General features: G+C 35.2%; 1 protein-coding gene across 2 annotated transcripts in view; it reads left to right on the top strand.

Moving 5' to 3' along the window:
- Nucleotides 1-2,388: 2,388 nt before the first annotated feature.
- LOC132562655 (tyrosine-protein phosphatase Lar-like) overlaps nt 2,389-18,827 on the top strand; it is a 68,647-nt gene continuing 52,208 nt past the window's right edge. For both annotated transcript variants that reach the window (XM_060227410.1, XM_060227409.1), the window contains exon 1: nt 2,389-2,486. In XM_060227410.1, coding sequence (XP_060083393.1) covers nt 2,483-2,486 — 4 coding nt within the window. In that variant the 5' untranslated portion in view covers nt 2,389-2,482. The remainder of the gene's footprint in view (nt 2,487-18,827) is intronic.

Raw genomic sequence — 18,827 nt, 5'->3', positions numbered from 1 at the left:
TTGAATTCAATTTATCCCATAACTTGTGTATTAAGGTATTCTTTGAAAATTCAAATGTATAATTTTAATTGAATTTTGAATATCAATATATATATATATATATATATGTTATAAGTATAACTATTAATGATCAAAGAATTCTGGGATTGATAAACTGTGATATTAGAGATGTAGAGCAAACCAAGCTTGACTAGGCCTACAAACCTAAATCTTGTGAATTCCATTAAAGTTGAATGTCCTGCGCATCAAACTAGGATTTATAACTTAACTGGAAATCATGTATATGTACGAATTATTTTCAGGTGTTGGATGTCTATCTTTTTAACCTCTGATCATACAGTCTATACAAATTTGAAACAAAGCTTTTGTATATTGAAAGGATTTGTTTAGAAAAAAAAACATGATATTAATAAAGGCTAAAACAATAAACAAAAAAAACTGTTAATTCAAAATTGTCTGGTAGTTTTTAATACAAGTTAAAAGGTGCTGTTTAAAGAAATTAGCATCGACACATATATATAACAAGCTTGAGGAAGCAAACACATATCACCAAAAGAGGTTAAAAAAAAAAGTTCCAATTTAAATATACAACTTGCCTTTTAGCTTGTTGAGATTGAATCTAAAATCTAGGAAAAATCACCTTACATTCTGATGGGAAGCAAGGAATAAAGTTTGTATTTACATATTTCAAAAAGTGTGAATGCCTTGCTCAAAGCAATAATGATTAATATGATATGTTGTAAAGTCTTTAATGAGATAAGCTTTGGTGCCAAAGATGTAGTTTTAATACTGTAAAATATAAAATGATGCCATGAACACAAAGTAGAACATTGATAAGAACCTGTTTTGAAGTTTAAGTAGAGGGGAGCTGCAGAGTGCGTAGCTATTTATTGGAGATTTCCATGAAGCAGGTTTCACCATTAGCAAACCTTCTTCAGTACCCTTCTAAAGCTTTTCAATCTCAACATCAGTCCAAAGTTTGCTGGAGTTTTTTTTTTTTTTTTTGATGGAAACCGGCAGGTTTTTGAGGGTCTCAATTTTCACATTTGAATCCCTTATCAGGTCGGAGTCTATATTTATGGATAGCTGTTTTAAGCCTTATCAGCTCCGATTGCCTCTTGAGATAGAGAGATAGGTGTGTTCTGTAGAGTTTAGACATTAAACTGTGGTATAGTGGTGCTGCTGCTGTTGACTAGTCCAGACTACTAAGTGTTCATGTACCTGTATACCACAGGCTCTATAACTAACAACTTTATTTTTTTTTTTTTGAATTTCAAAATATCTTCTTTCTTTATTAAAAAAAAACTAATCTGACAAGGAAATATAGATTTTACTCCAAAGGAAAACTCTCAGAGCAAAAGCAGCATGATGCGTTGCTATAGGAACAAGACCAGGCTTCCCTCACACACACACAGAGTTTGATCCCCTTCTCAAACTGTACCAGAACTTGCAGCCAATGGGCATGTGTTGGCTAGGTCACATGACTATGGCACCCTCCCTCAGTGTGAGATGGAGAGAAAGACACTCTGAATGAAACGTGATGCCAACAGCCTGTGGCCATGCTGTAGATAAGTAAACAGTGTCAGGCACTGGAAGGAGAGAGTTGAAGGAGAGCAGACGGCAGGCATACTAATAGTGGTAGTATACCTGGCTATACGTTAATGAAATATTTACCACACAACCGGAGTTAAAAGTTATCTATTGATATGTACACAGATCTAACAGTGTGCCACAGAGTGGCAATACTTCTTGGATATTTTCTCTGATCAGTGAAGCTTAGTGAATTAATTCAAAAAAGAGGAGTTAGTGGAGTTTTTTTGTGTTATGGTCTGGTGTTGCTTCCCAATGGCTTTTTAAATCACTGTCCAGGATATATCCTTTGAGATTTCTATACTCCTGCAGTGTATCTGTCCAGACCGTTATCATCAGCACTCAATACATGGCCTAGATAACCCATGATGGATGTGTTGTATGTAACATGTACAGACAATGTACTGGATTAATTTGAACCTGGACCAATATCTCCTCATTTTCAAATTACATTCTGGACAGCTGATAGTCATTTAACTGTAAGATCATAGTGTGAATTTCTGCCATACATGAAATGGATCATTTTCATGCCAAAATGACAGCAGTATGGTCACATCGTTTATTAATTGTGCTTTTTTTGTCCAGTTTTATGCATGAATCTAATGCTGCTTTCCCACCAACCCCAACCAATTTAGTGGCAAATAATGTCACTGAAACCTCAGTGCGTTTACAGTGGAATACTAATGGACCCAGTCGCCTGGTTCGTTCCTATACTATTTATTACAAAGTTAAAGACGAAGTAGGTGGATTCATTGAATTGTCAAAAATCCGAAGGAACGAAAAGGTGATTGATCGCCTGCAACCTGGAACTCGTTATGTGTTTCAAGTCGCCTCTCTTGGAGACGGCGGAATATCACCCAGAAGTATACCCGTGGAAGTTATCACAGGAGAAATGGGTTTGTAATTTAATTTTCATATTCTGAAATTTATACATATAAGACTTCCTAAATTACAAACAACATTCAAGTTGTTTTTTCAGCAACTGTATCCCCCCCTACCCATACCTTTTTTTCCCCCTCTCAATAACAAATCGCCTGCAATGGCAGCCATGTTTAATTTGGTTTTAAGCGATATAACTTTTTTGTTAAATTTTAACAGTAATGATGAATATGAATGATTTGCTTGTGTTAAAAAGGAAGGCGGACTTAAGAGAACACCAATTTCATTAAGTTGATGTATTAACTGTAAAACTAATCACCTTTTTTATTTTTCACTGCAACCTGTAAAACCATGAAAAGTTGTTGAGCGTGGGAGAAAATATCCCTGTTAAGCATTATTTTAGCCAATCTGCTTGCTGCTACTAATGAAAAGAATCAACAATCAATATTTGATCCGCTGTGGGTATAGAAACATTGCAGACTAGATACATGTATTTCTGATTAATAGTTTTGGAATACATTGATCATTAACTGTCAATCTTTTCAAACATTAAAAAAAAATATTGATATATCATTACATACATACCTCTCACCTTCAGCCCTCAGTTTTCCTCCCCCAATAAAAAGAAAAAAGTTTAAAAATATTTTTTGTCAATAAAGTAATGGTGAGATTGTTTTAAGCTCTTGTTTGTAATGGCATACCTGTAATTTATCACAAAGTTTGACAGGTAGAATGTGATGCTTAGTCTTTAATTAATATAGTGTGTTTAGCAGGATCAAAGTCAGCACACACAACATTGATACTATCTACTGCAAGATGAAATGCCCTCATTTTCACATCCAGACCTAATGATTAGAAAAAAGCAATTTGTTAAATGTCAGGGTTTTGTCATACCCTGTAAAAAGGTCTCTCATTCTCCGACTGAACGTATCTAGTAGTTAGGTATATGTATAGACACAGAAATATTTTACAATCAATATTTCCTAGATTTCACCATAACGTTTATTTCCCATTGAGAGAGGAGAAAATGCTCTGTTGTAGTTGAATTGCATGCATGGTCGAATATTAAAACACACGACAATACATGGTAATTACTTCAGCTACACAGGGACCTATTGTGATCGCAAGGACGATAATACGAAATTAAAAATATGTGCCATTCATGGTAATCTCCAAGGAGAGTAAGCTCAGAATCATGTCATCGTGTTTCATCCCATGCAATTGTCATCAGTCGTATCAAATAGTACTGAAAGTAAAATATGACAGGAAAACTGGAAAACAGGAATGTAACCCAAGAGATTTTTGATAGCTGATAAGGTATACTGAAAAGGAATCATTCTAAAATTTAGGAATTTCAGTAAATTGAGAAGATTTTTCCTAATGGATGTAACATATAATGAATTGATATTTGTACATACTAATGAGAAGTTTTATATTGCATGACAGCTAGAAATGAAAGATATATAATTTATGGGAGACAAAGAAAGGAGATAGGAGAAAGAGGTGTGATAGGGAGAAGTGAAATGGAAGACAGAAGAAGAGAAATAAAAGGAAAAGCACATTAAAGACTAAAAAAGAAAGAAGTGAGAAATGGAGAAGGGAGAGAGAAAAAAGATATAAGGGTAAAAACAAAGGAATAGGATAGACAAAAGAAACATCAGAAGAAAATGGAAAGGAGTGAAGGGAAGAAAGAGAAAAAAAAAGGGGGAAAAAAGGAGGGCAAAGAGATGAAGAAAGAAGATAGTTAATGTAAAAGTAATTTACACACAACAGATTATGACATATCTACAGATATACGACTCCTCTAGCTTTATTATACTCCTATCCAAACATCTGTGTTTTCAAGAAGTCCTATCATGATGAACCTGTTGGTTTTCATTATATAATGCTTTGGAATTCTTTGTCTTGCCTTGTGAAGCCCTAGGAATTCCCAGCGGTGATATCAGAACCTTGTGTAATCGGTCTTCATTTGGGAAATGGGTTTCTATCTAGTAGTAGGAGAAACTTCATTGTTCATAGGATTCCATATAATCCTAAAAACATGTACATTCTGAAGTTAATAAGAACTCTCTTTGTTAAAATAACATACCAAGCATTTAATACTTTCAACACATGCTTATGGTCCCTTCCTCCCCACCCCCATCCAGCTCCCCTCTTACACCCCCCTCCCAATCTTTCCTTAATGAGGAAGCAGACAGGAGCACATAGATTAATTGTTTTTTCCTTTCAAACTTCCTCTCTTGTAGTGGACAGTGCTTCCTTGTCTTTTTATTATCTTCCACCTCCATCCCCCCTCCCCTGCCACCCCTAGTTCTCACTATCCCCAACTCTGTCCCTAATCCTACCCCATAACTCCCATCTCTCTATTAAATTGCTATCAAAATCAGTCCTTGTTAAGTGGATTGATACCTCTTAGAAGGTTTCTTACTCATCCACCCTAAATATACTTAGGTACAGTCATTGTCAGGTACTTAGGGTCTGTTAGTCATAAAGGGCAATGTTATAAGGGCCAGAGAGCATGACCCCCTCTGGGGCCAGATGTAGTATATGAGCCCTGATCCCCTTAAGTACAAGGAGGAGGTAATCTAGTAGGTTTATTTGGAATTTGAAATAAACATTGCAATGCTGGTATATATCAACAATATACAACATGAGTATGAAACTTTATGTATGAAACTTTGCCTTCAAATGAATTTATGAAATAAAATATTGTGATAAATCATGATTGTAGTAATTATTCTGAAAGTATGTAAAACAAATCTGACAGTGTTTGGCAGTAAAGTGCTATTGAGTGTTTGTATGGGGGTAGGGGCTTCTTGCAGGAGAGGGTGGAGGTGGGGGGGACATATGTTGAGAGGGGGAGGAGGGCTTTGTCCAGTCCACATGGGAGTAAATCGTTAGCTGTTAATTAGTAGGGCCCATGTTGTGGCTATGGGTACTTTGGACCCTGGCCAGGTTAATTTGTCGACTATACAACACTTTGGATACTTCTGCTACATGTAGCACTAAGTATGTTGGTCATCACTTTCCCCAATTTTTCCTCTCCTCCCTCCTCATTCCCCTCAAACATATATAGCTTTTCTTCAGGTCTAGAATTAGCTTGCTTACCCCTCCTTTTCAAATTCTTTGGACTGACTAATCATTAGCCGAGGACTTTGAAGTTTACATATGATGACACACATCAGTTTTATAAATTAGTGTAAAGTTTAACTGAGGTCATAACAACCAAACACTTTACTGACAATTTTTTTCAGATTTAATTGTATGATTATGACAATTCTGATGATGTCATGATTATTAATCAAAAAATTTCATATCGTGATCAACTAATGAGTGACTTTAGAAGGGCAATACATAGCAAATGTATTTATTTAGACAAGCCCCCTGTATGTCACGAACCCTGGAGATCAGCTCTCTATATTCAATTTGTTCAACAGAAACTAAGGTGGTATTTTGAAGTGCCAAGATACTATATGGCAATATACATCACATACAAAGGTGCTTAAAGACATAAATCTGACCAGCAATGTAGGGTTTTCCTACTGCAAAAAATATTAACTTGATTTGTGGCTCAATGTACACAAAAGTACTGAGAAGCTCCAATGCTTTCCTTGCAAATATTATTTATCTGCCAACCTGCGACCCTTAATGTCAAACCATTGTTGAATAATTCCTTGCAAATGTCAAAGACAATATTTTTGACCGTCTATAACACAATTCCTGTCTCCCAGCAGGCGGCCTATGTTTCATGCTGTGTCAAGAAGAGCAGTTATTATGTAGCAATTTGTGAGGTAGTTGATAAGTATACCTTGGCACTTTGGAGTGATGTTTTGGCTGAAATGAATTACCTTTGTCTCCAATTTTCACACCAATAGTAAAACATGTCCATATTATGGTTGGTAGGATATTATACTAAAATAGCTGTTTTGTTTATTTCTTGGGGTTTTTTTTCCTGAGGTGTAAGATTGTACTTTAATCAAAGGTGTACATAACAATATGACATACTTTTAAAGTAAAGGATTGCTGAAGAATCTATATACAAGCATAAAATTATCTAAGTATATTGCCTTAAGAATTTTTTCCCTTTTTTATTGGAGTCAGTATATTTGGAAAAACAATTATGGAAGGATATAGCTTACCACAAAAAGTACAATGTCTTTGTCTGTCAGCATTAATCATACTTCCATTGTCTTTCTGTATAATATTATTTGTCTTCTGGGGGATTTATAAAATTGTTACAACATGTTAAAGGCTTGATTTGTCTAGAAATTGTTTTCAACCTGTTCCGCACCTTGGGCACTATCAACATCTTAAGTTGGACGGGGACTTAATAGGACTGTTTTTGACTGGTTCAAAAACGTTCCTAACAGATAGGGTATAATTTTTTCATTCAGGGTGGCTGGAAAATAGTTCTTGTATAATGTTCTGTCATTGCTGGAGAACTAGATTTGCTAAGATAGACTCAAAAACTTCCTTGATTGTACTGGTGTTTACCAAAACTGACCAGATTGTTGTGCTAGTAATATGGGCTAATAATGGGTTAAATACGGTAAGTCTATGTAAGTATTGCTAGTTGGAGGATATACCAGGAACTTTGACAAGTTCATCAGTTCTAATTTTCTTGAGTGTTGGATGTCTGGCATTAGCAATCTGTTCCATTTTATGTCCCAAACATCCTGTTGTTATGAAAGAGACACAGTCTGTGACTAGAATTTACACAGGAAGTTGTTCCTGCAGAATATGGACATGATGTATGGCCATTGTTTTAAACTGAAGTGTTTTCAGGTTTGGGAGTAAGCAAGTCCAAGTTCTGGACAGCCAAGATAAGATGGTATTATAATATGGTTCTTGAGTTGAAAGTTTTCAAAAGAAACAGGAAAAAATGGTTCAGGGCAGATTTAGGAAGAAACATCTGATTCTATCTGTATGAAATAAGATATTCTTTAAAATCTCAAGCACCTGTTCTCACATTTTGTGAAGGAAAACATTCAAGAACACATAAAAAAGAGTGGATATTTTTTCAAGTGGTGTGTGATGGCTTTTCATAATCAAAATAACATAGCATATCATTCATTTGATCTTTGGAGTAGATCTTTCTGTAAATTAAAGACAGTGGAACAGTTTTAACAGGAGGAGTAGATTTTACACAAGATCTCTGCAGGTTGGATGTCAAATAGGTCACTGACTCAATGTTTATAAGGAATATACTCTGTGATTAATATATACTTTCTAATCTGGTTGGGGTTTACCATGGCGACCAGCTCCAGCTCACCAGCTCAGTTTTCAAATACAGATGGTTATCTCTAGTTCTCTGTTCTACACCTAATGATAAAGGATAAGAGATTCGTTTAAGATACAGATTTCATCAGCATCCTGGCCTTTGTTTTAATCTGTTTTTTTGATATCAGTTTAAGATACTAATGCTTTTATAATGAAACAAACACTCAACTTATCTACTGATCAAATCCAAAGTGCCTCTTATTCTATCTACTGTTTTACATCATATTTTGCATCTTCAAAATGAATTTGGTGAATTCAAGATTTTGATAGTATTTTTGATCTCTGAAGTAAATTTGTTTTAGTTTGATATGAAGATACTCATGTTGATGAGAAAAAAGATGGCATGTTCTGGTGGTAGGGTTAAATAAAGCATTATATGAAACCAAAATAAGTGCATGCATTTAAAATAATGGATGTACACACATGAAATAAAATTATCGTTGTGTTCTGGAGTTTTTGAGGTACAGCAATGAAGTTTCTAGTATACACTCCTCAATATGTTAATGTTTTCCGTCTTGAAATTCATTTATATTTATAAAAAAGTATTCTTCCTACTATTTGCGGCAGATATTTTTAAAAAGACTTTTTTATTTTTCATTTACTGTAGATATCAGTTTTTGTTTTATTTTGATGTTGTTTCTATCTCATTCAAGTTATTTTTAGTTTTGAGAAAATGATTTAAAAGATCAATTTTGTGGCAGCAAAGTTGGCTGAAATTCTGGTTAATTGGTGAGAATTGTCCCATGCTTTTGATGCTGATTTCTGTTGCCATGGTATTCCAACAGTTTGATTTCATTATCCTCTGCTGACATTCACTGTTACGTTTCTCATCAAATTTTATTGGAATTTTCTCAGAGCTCTGATGGTGATGGTTGGGAAACTATGGTGACTGACTAGTTCAAATTGTGCCTTGTTCTATCCATAATCTGAAACAACAGACAGAAAAATACTTTCAGCAGTTAAAAATATTGTTTGTCAATTAAAATCTATGAAAGAAAATTGTAAGTTAAAATTTTATCATACAAACTTTTGGAAAATAAATAGGTATGTGAAATGTGGTAAGGGATGATTGTGATTTCTCATCCGTAAATCTTTAACAGCCTTTTTACTATAAAGATTCTCCATACTGTTTGTCTTTTTTCCTCATGTTTTTTTCTGTGGCACATTCTCCAGTTTGTAACTGGAAGATCTGGCTATTGTTTCTGTATGCCGGTAAGTGCTCTGGGACCTGTATTTGGTCAAAGGTTTGGAATTGTTAGAATACTCAGAATGGTGAAAACATACTAGTTTCAACCCAGAAGGGTGAGACATACTAATTTCAACCCAGAAAGGTGAAAACATACTAGTTTCAACCCAGAAGGGTGAGACATATTAATTTCAACCTAGAAAGGTGAAAACATACTAGTTTCAACCCAGAAAGGTGAGACACATGAACACTAACCTTAATGTATCATGATTATCCTTATCATATTTCACATGCATCAATTAAAGCCTTGTGTTAATTTCTAATCCTTGTATGTCTTAGTGAAAAGTTTAAATTGCTGTCGCCTACTGTTGATTAGTGTCATAAACAGTGAATTCTCTGACAGTTTTAAAACTTCATTTTGAACACTAAGAACAAAAGAGCCTCATGTTTTGAAAATTTAGCAGCCAGGGTAATTGCCAACGTGGTAGTGCTCACTGGCCATGCGTTACACAACCTTGGAACAAAGCACAACACATGCATAATTAAAGTAATTAGGTTGCTTCACAGGAATAAATTTAAATGAACTAATTCAATCATTTTTGTAGTGCTTATTTCAATTTGAAGTCCCATGGAAACATGTTGTATTACATTTGATGAAGTGAGTCTCCATCATCTAAATTTCATTCAAATTATTTGGATTTTATCATAATTTGATAAAGTAGGAGTTTTGATATGATCAATTTCTACAAATATGCTGACGGTAATTAAAGATTTTCAATTTTTTCACAGTTCAAAGTGAAAATTTAACGATATTGCAAGGTGAAATCATTTAATCTTAATATGTAGACCTAAATAAAAAAAATAATGCTAGGTCAGAAGTTTAAAAAAGTTGGTTCTGAACTTGTCGTTGCATGCAATGCATAGAAAATCTGTATCTTTCATAAGAAGATTGGACAGAATGGGTATTAGGTAATGATAGGGTTGGAAAAGATTAGTGAAAAGTGATAGTTGAAATGGTGACAGATAAGACAGGGAACCTAACTGGAGAGGTCATACAGATTTATAAAACAAGAAGAGGTAAGATATTGGATTTCTAACTTTGATGGATGAAACTTGAATTAAAATGACAGCCAGACAAACCTCACTCATTTGAATTATCGCCTTTTCTCCTACCAACTTTATCATAATCAATTTCAGATTGTGAATGACACCATATGCTGTTGGGGGGATATTTTCTTCAATTATAATCATATCTTAATGAATATACTGTTGTACCGAACAAGAAATGTTTGATTTGGAAGTTAAGGAATAAATTTTGATAGATCATTTCTGATTTTCCTCTTGTAAATTTAAGTCAGCAATGATTACCAAAGCATGCTCTAAACAGTGCTACAAAAGCTTCACTATCTCCATGCCTCACAGTAACCAAACACAGGCTATAAAAATAGTCACCAGACACAGGCTTCCAACAGTGGTCACTAAACACAGGCTCCCAACAGTGGTCACCAAACACAGGCTCTCAACAGTGGTCACCAAACACAGGCTCTCAACAGTGGTCACCAAACACAGGCTCCCAACAGTGGTCACCAAACACAGGCTCCCAACAGTGGTCACCAAACACAGGCTCCCAACAGTGGTCACCAAACACAGGCTCCCAACAGTGGTCACCAAACACAGGCTTTGGACAATGGTCACCAAACAAAGGCTCCCAACAGTGGTCACCAAACTCAGGCTCCCAACATTGGTCACCAAACAAAGGCTCCCAATGTGGTCACCAAACACAGACTTTAAACAATGGTCACCAAACACAGGCTCCCAACAGTGGTCACCAAACACAGGCTCCCAACAATGGTCACCAAACACAAGCTCCCAACATTGGTCACCAAACACAGGATTTAAACAATGGTCACCAAACACAGGCTCCCAACATTGGTCACCAAACACAGGATTTAAACAATGGTCACCAAACACAGGCTCCCAACTGTGGTCACCAAACACAGGCTTTGAACAGTGGTCACCAAATACAGGCTTTAAACAATGGTCACCAAACACAGGCTCCCAACTGTGGTCACCAAACACAGGCTCCCAACAATAGTCATAAAATGCAAGCTCCCAACAATGGTCACCAAACACAGGCTCCCAACAATGGTCACAAAATGCAAGCTCCCAACAATAGTCATAAAATGCAAACTCCCAACAATGGTCACAAAATGCAGGCTCTCATCAACTATTACTTTTGCGATTTTCACACTTCATCGCCTCACCCTCAACAGAGTACAGATAATGATCAATATATTCACCAAGTATCACCTCCCAGCAGTTAGCCTGTCAATTCTAGTCATTCATATAGCCCAATAGGGGCCATCACTTTTACAAATATTCTACTCCCAGTGGCCTTATAACTTTGGAAAATGCTTATCTTGATCGTCCTGCTATTGGATGTATTTCCTGTTTACAAAGTTTGGTATTTTCTTAGAATTAGTGTACTGTTTACATACTAACCAGTGTCCAATCACAGACTCCAGCCAAACGTTACTTACACAATGACCAACAGAGGTAAGTGATTCCAGCCACAGATCATACACACTGCTGACCCATTAGGGTTGGTGATAAGTGGACGACTTAATCATTATTACTACATCAACACCTTAATCAGATCAGGTTTTGAATAACAGTATATAAACCATTTCTATCTGAATCCTTTGGGGGTGATTATGAGTATAGATGACAAACATGTGCCGTATACCTCCACTAGCTACATAGAGCCTGCAGACATATGTATCTTGCTGTCATGCAGCTATCAACATCTCCTGCTTGCTGCAGTTGATGAAAGAATATCTACATTTTCATCTTTTCCCCATCATCAGTGACTATCTAAATAGAAGAGTATTTCATGGCAGAGAATTTTAATGCATAAGGAATTTTTTTATTTGGCAATAATCCCATGCTTGGTAATATACGCAATACATATTGCTGTTTAGTTAAACCGTAAACCAATGCTGTTGGTCCAATGATAAGCCCACCTGCTGACTTAGAGTAAGAAGTTATGTCTTGGCCCTGGGCTTGTTCTAGGATAGGAAAGATGCCATTTTGTATCTTTGCAGATGGATCTTGTCTCCAGTTAAATTTTGATGCTTTGAAGCTTCACATATATGGCTGTAGCAGAATCAGGCAATTTACCATTACTATCTGGAAAGTAATGTACTTGATGCCTCACCACAATCAGTTCCACCTGATTGCTTAAAAAAACACCTGTACAATACGGGTTGTACAGTCAATCAGTCAATAGCGATCAGTCATTTCAATATGGTCTCTGACAAGGAGAGCGGTAACAATTCTGTGTCAGAAAAATCAATGTTTTGACATTGGAAGATAAAAACTATTCCGAAGTATTGATTGATGGTATGTTCCATCAGGTGTAAAAGTAGTATTTATAAAATTGCTCAGGTGTAACAACGGAAATGTTCACTAATCAGAAATCTTTAGAACTATTGGGTGTGTATAATGCTGTCGGTTTTCAGCTATAACAATCTACACAAAGACATTTCCATCCACTTATTGTGTTTATGTGATCATCACACATACTGAAATTGTTAGCATGATTTTTAAAGTAGTGATAAATCCCTTATTACAGAGTAAAACACTATTCTTTTCTCAAAATCAGATATGTTTGTCCTTATTGTGGTATCGAAAAGAAAAATGTTATAAAAACATGAAGATTTTGAATATCTCATCATTTAAACAGTGTATAGGGGAGGAATGTGATGAAACTGAAGCCTGTATTATAGTTGTTCTAGTTTATATATCCCATATAGCTTCTGAATGAGATGGAAAATATGGCTGAACATGCCAGAAAGACATCCTTTTCAGAAAAATCATTAATTTGTTCAGGATTGAATGTGTATCAGCAATTGTAATCACAATGGGGTTGAATGATCATCGCATAAGCCTGGAATTTGGATGAACAATTTCAGGAGAATTTTTTTTTTTTCTATGATTTTTTTTATCCATAATGCAAACAGATTTATTAGGAATTTGTTTTCAATTACCATTTTGTTGAACATAATATTGCCTTGGTGACAATAAATGTTTCATGAAGGTGATTATATTTCTAGCCTACAGCCATGAAAGTTACACGGAAACAAATTATCATTGTCGTGTATCCGTGTCAATAAAGGATTTTGACTGGTTGATGTATTTTTGGGTAATGCAGCTCTTGATTGGTAGACTTTGCTGAATAATTTATGTTAATTAGTAAATTTTGATTTCATTATGTGACTGTTGATAGAATGTAATATCCTGAATGTAGTGTAATGATTTGGTGTATAGGGCTTTTTTTATCCAATATATGTGTTACACTTCTTGTTTTTCCATGAAATCAGCATTTATAACATGTCATCAAGGCAATAAAGTGATATATAGGTTTTATGTTGATATCAAAGCTGTCCATTTCATGTAGGAAGATCTGTCTATATATTCAGGCTTTCATCGAGTCCTAATCCAACTTTTAGGAAACATGTTTTTTTCACATATGCCTGATTCCATCTGTTAGTGTGTGTTTACAGAGTGACTAGACCAAATAGGTTCCACTATGGCACTCTGTTTGCTTAACAGGATTGTAAAAACAGAATGATTTTTAATTCAATTTGTACAAACATGTTGCTGATGTGTACCATGTACAACACTGGATGTCAGAAGGACTGGATCCCCACAGGGTAGGCGTGATTCAGTTTAAAAGCTATGTTTAAGGCTTATGGTGTGGAAGATTCACACATATTAAGACAAAAGTGTTGACCGTTAAAGGAATGGTCAACTCACATGAATTGTATATCTTTACAAAATATCTCACTATTTGTAAAACAAGTTTGTTCTTGGTGGATGAGCCATGTAATATTTGTGTTATAGATGAAGGTCAAAATGTCCTACCCCATACAATGTCTTTTGACAAGCCAACTCCTTAAATATTGAGAAATCTCTGAGCTTAGAACCCATGTAAAGTTCATCAGTCACCACAAACACACAGTAAACAGTGATACAGGCCAGCTAGACCTAGTGATTGGATACAGTTGATTAGAAATTCATGTCATGTTTGCCCACTTTAATCCGATGATGAAAACAGTAATTAGCAAGGATTGGGCTGGTTAGAGTACTAAAGGGTAGGATGTACGTTTAGTATAAACCAAACAACATCATCTATCATTGTAACATCACCATACCACCACATGGGTGCTTTTTCATCTGTATTTAATTGATGATTTAAATGCATGTTGCTATGGCAATGAGATAGTTTGGGTTGCCATGGTTACACAAAATCTGACCTTCCAGCATATTCTTTATTGAAACAGTGAGTTTATTGAGTTGAATGATTTCCATCGATGTTTAAAAAAAGAAAATAATTCCCATCAATATCTAAATGTAGAAAACAACAATAATATTGTGTCTACTTTAAAAATATAACAAAGAATTTTTTGCATGGATTTTAATGATTGCCCATTCCCCAGGGGCATAAAGATTTCAGCTAAAGTAGATTGTTTTCTCTACAGCATAAATGTAAGACAACATTTCAGTGGACAAACAATATATAACACTACCAAAAATTTTGACATATGTTGACAGACCCCTGTAGATGATTTTCACATGGTATTTTAAGTTTGATAGCATTTGCAGATATTTCACAGTCCATGCACTCCCCTGGAGTGACACTGATGGAAAAAAAATTTTCTGCCAGAAGGGGATTCCCTAGCGGGTGATAATCTCCCCTCCTGTCCCTAGATAAGGGGGTTACTACCTATACTGAGTACCCAGGGGGTCTTGAGGAGATAGGAACACCAATCTAGAGAGTTTACACATGGTGTTTGCTTCTTCTGCCCAAAATAACTCTGGTTTTGGCATCACTGCTGCCACGCTCACTAGACCATGACTGTTCTGTGTGTAACCTTCTGACCCCCAGAGAATTAATTGAAAAGCTTGTTGGTTTTTTGTTTGCAACAGTGGCTGTGATTGGCTGTTTGATTGCAGCTATAAGAAAATGGTGGGAACTTCTTTCTTTGTTGTTTTGTTGATATCAGAACAAATGTTTTCAAACAGTGTTCATATAAATCTGTGGCTACAAAAGTGAAATGGGATACAATCAGCGCACAAAGACATTTGCAATGATTTGGAGAGGTCAGAATTTTAGATGTTTAAATTTGCTTCAAACTTTCTCAAACTCAAAGACAAATATAGATCAATACAGAAATTTCTTCAAATTTTAGCTTGTAACTTTGACTCAAACTCATGGGTTTGCAATGATCATTTTGTCTTATGGCGTATCGTCTGATTTAATCTAATTTAAGTCATTTAAAGTGGACGAAGAAGATAAGTGTGGGATTTTTTGTGAAAAAGGATGTTACTTACTCAATGTATGTACTTTGTCAGAGATAAACTTGGTTGTATTGTCTCTAATTCAATCAAACTTCAACCATATCACAATCATTGACGGTACACTCAGCTCTGATGGTCTCGCTTTTATTGTACTTTCTGGCTTCAGCTTTCTTGTTTATGCTACCCAGGAAGAATCCTGAAACGGAAAAGCTGTATCATCTAAATCACTTTTTTCTACTGAAATTTGGGATGAAATCTTCAATATTTGTCAATTAATGCCCCATACAGCCAGCTAAAAATTCCAGGTGTAGGTTTTGGTTAAGGATGAATGATGCCTTTTCTGTGTATATCTCCTTTCAGAAGATTTCCTAGGAAGAGATAGTACAATATTGATTTGAACTTTGTGAAATAAATTGATGTTAAATCTGATAAATAAGAATTGTGTGGTTATACCATTGAAAGATTCACAGGAAATAAATGACACATGGGAAAGGTAGCCATAAAATCATTGGTACCACATGACAAGAGAGCAGTTTAAGTTCCTCAAAAAGAAATATTTGCAGAATATACACACAATGCTTTCCTATACAAAATAACATCATGTATGATATGACAGATCTGTGATTTGTTTTCATCTTCTGTAATTACCATCACAACCAAGGTAGTGCAAATCTGTATTTACAGACTAACCTGTTACATATCTCAGAGTTTGCATAACTCTACCTGTGTGTATGGTCTCTCTCTAGTAGTCATGGTAGAACTTATGTTTTTTGCATTGCCAGTAAATGAAGGTAATGAATTAGCAATCTGTCAGACCAACTTGAAAGGTCTCATTCCATAGTGATTACTAGGACCTGTCTCTCCTTCCAAAGTTGTCCATCTCAAGAGCAAGGTGGACTTGTAGTGTTAAAGAAAATAAAGATAATTTGTTTTGGAGTAGATTATTGTTATCTACAAGCAGCTGGTAAAAGATTGTTCGTGTTTCTGTCTTGTGAAGTATTGCTGTATTTGTTTTGGTACAAGCTAATTTCTACAGACAGCAAACCATCCATGGGGTGGGAGAATCTCAAGGAATTTACGAGTGCTCTCGTCTTAAACTACTTCAGCTTGATGGAGAAAATAGTCATTTTGTGCTTAATTAATTAGCAATTAACCAATTATGTTATTGGCTGGCTTTTTGCTCTCTTTGTCTTGGTGGAAACTAGATGTCTTATCACAATGTGTATACAGTGTAACTCAGGGCACATGAAAAATATTTCAGAAGATGGCAACCTTTGTAGAAAATTATTAAATGTCAAGAGTACCAGAAAAATGGAAATATAAATCATAAGTCAGAATCAGTAATTGACAATTATGTTCAACAAGGGAAGTTTCTGTGTAAATTGTGATCATTCAGATGGAAACTCCATTGGCATCTACAACCTAGGGAATCAACATTCCCAGAGCTGGAAGTATTTGTGGGAAAGGATGTAACCTCAATTCATAAAATTTCATCATAATTTAGTCTTCATTCATGAAATTTGTACTAAATTGGCTGATGTTTTTAACACAAACATCCAGTGAAATACACAAAGAAAGCATTTAGGTAACCACGCCAGATGGTACATATCATTTTAGCAAAAAGCCAAACGTTATGCTCGTCGTCTTGACTCTCTGTTAATGAATACAAGTTGCAGGTTTATATAAACCAGTGGCCTTTAAGTTTTTCCCATCCTGGGATTTTACGAACATCCTGCCTCCTGGTCTAACAAAGATATACCAGTATTGCAAAGACATTAGAAGGTTGTTTTGATAATTGTCAATCACATTTCATGTCTAACTTGCATATAGTTTGCAAACATATTTTCAATCTGTTCAAAGATTGGTGAGAAAATTCATGTACATATCAATATTTACAGCACACATAATGTGATACGAGTTTCCTGTGAGAAGTGTGGAGGGATGAAAACCAGAGCGTGTACATGTTACAGTTTTTCTTCATGGGGAGGGGGAAAAGAGTGGGTTGTGATAACAGTTTTCTTGTAGAAACTTGATCCTAATCTCCATAAAAGCAAGGAACAAATTGATCACAAATTTACACTCTGTCACTGGGGAAATCTCCGCTGCCTATAGATCTGGTATACTCTCAGGGTTTGTCAACTTATACAAATGTACAGTGTATGTTCAGTTTCTTTGTTCAGATTTTCCATGTTTCCATAATTACAAAGACATTGAATCATGATATCATTGTCATCATGTACAAAAGGAAAATATGGTGCTTTAGTTAATACTTTCCATGAGAATATCACTCATTATTCACAAGCTTTCAATACAATTATCAATTGTGTCTAATTTTTTTTTTTTTTTTTTTGATAATAATTTCTCACATTTCATTGGCGTGATATTCTAAAATGTCATATTTCATGTTCAAAGGTTATTGAGGAAATATATGCTGTTCAAAACAATCTATATTGTCTGGAATTTAAATAAAAACTTGTTGAATATCAATGGTATATACAGTTGTGGTGATAGAAAAAAATCACAGTTGTTCTAAATACCATATGAAGCAGCCTTGATTTGATATGTTACAAGGATGTCAATATTTTTTTCAGCACCTTACAAAACTGCTAGGTTTTACTATCTAAAGGCATATTACACCAGTTGACATGAACGATAACAATGTTTTTTCATGGGGGGGGAAAAACCTGAGAACATTATATGAAAGATTCTGCAGTGGATAGCTGTTGTATACCTGCATGTATTTGTGATTATCCTGTAAGGTGTGAATTCATTATTTTGGATTATATTTATGGAGTATGGGTCTGATAATGTGACTCTTGGGAAATCAGGGGCCTGTGATCTGACAGATCTTACCCTGTAGATAAGACCCAGTAGAGCACCAGACTGCTGTGGGCTGTCTGGAAAACTCTTCAGTCTACAGGTATAAACTACTCTCTACATACTCAGGTGCCGATGTAGCACTACAAAATGTGCTAGTTATTTGCTGTGGATATGATAATTTGCTGCATTTGAACGACGTAACAAACGATAAGATAAAATCGTCACTAAAACAGGTGTTACCCTGTGCTCACATTTCAAAAATTCAGGAGAAAAGTCGTTATATAAAATCACTTTTTGGCATAAAATTGATAATTAAAATTCTAAACTGTATTGAAGTTTTGACTTTTTTACTTTTCTAGTGTAGCTCCTTTCAAGAGATTTTTCAAATGACGTTAAATGGATTTCGCATGTTACGTCTGTATGAAGTTCCTTTTTGTCAGAATTTTAGTCTAGAATTATCGTCACTTACAAGTGTCTTTCAAAGATAGTGATATTTAGGAGCAGAAATAATTTATCTCTATCAAATATTTTGACACAAGGTGAGATTGTTTGAAAGGAGATTGTTCGTATCTGTTGGTTTACAGATATCTTGACCATCATTTGCTTGTTTCTGGTTGTAAATGCACTTGGTGAACTGAGATGAATGTGGAGGCTGTTTCTCATGGTTGGTTGAATCTTCTACAGCCTTTTCTTTATGGCCTTTCTGAAG

Source organism: Ylistrum balloti, unplaced genomic scaffold (assembly GCF_031769215.1).
Source record: "Ylistrum balloti isolate Yb309-2 unplaced genomic scaffold, AGI_CSIRO_Ybal_v1 Utg371472, whole genome shotgun sequence".
NCBI lineage: Eukaryota > Metazoa > Mollusca > Bivalvia > Pectinida > Pectinidae > Ylistrum > Ylistrum balloti.
The sequence above is the reverse complement of the archived record's forward strand: the minus strand, read 5'-3'. Positions and strand labels throughout refer to the sequence as shown.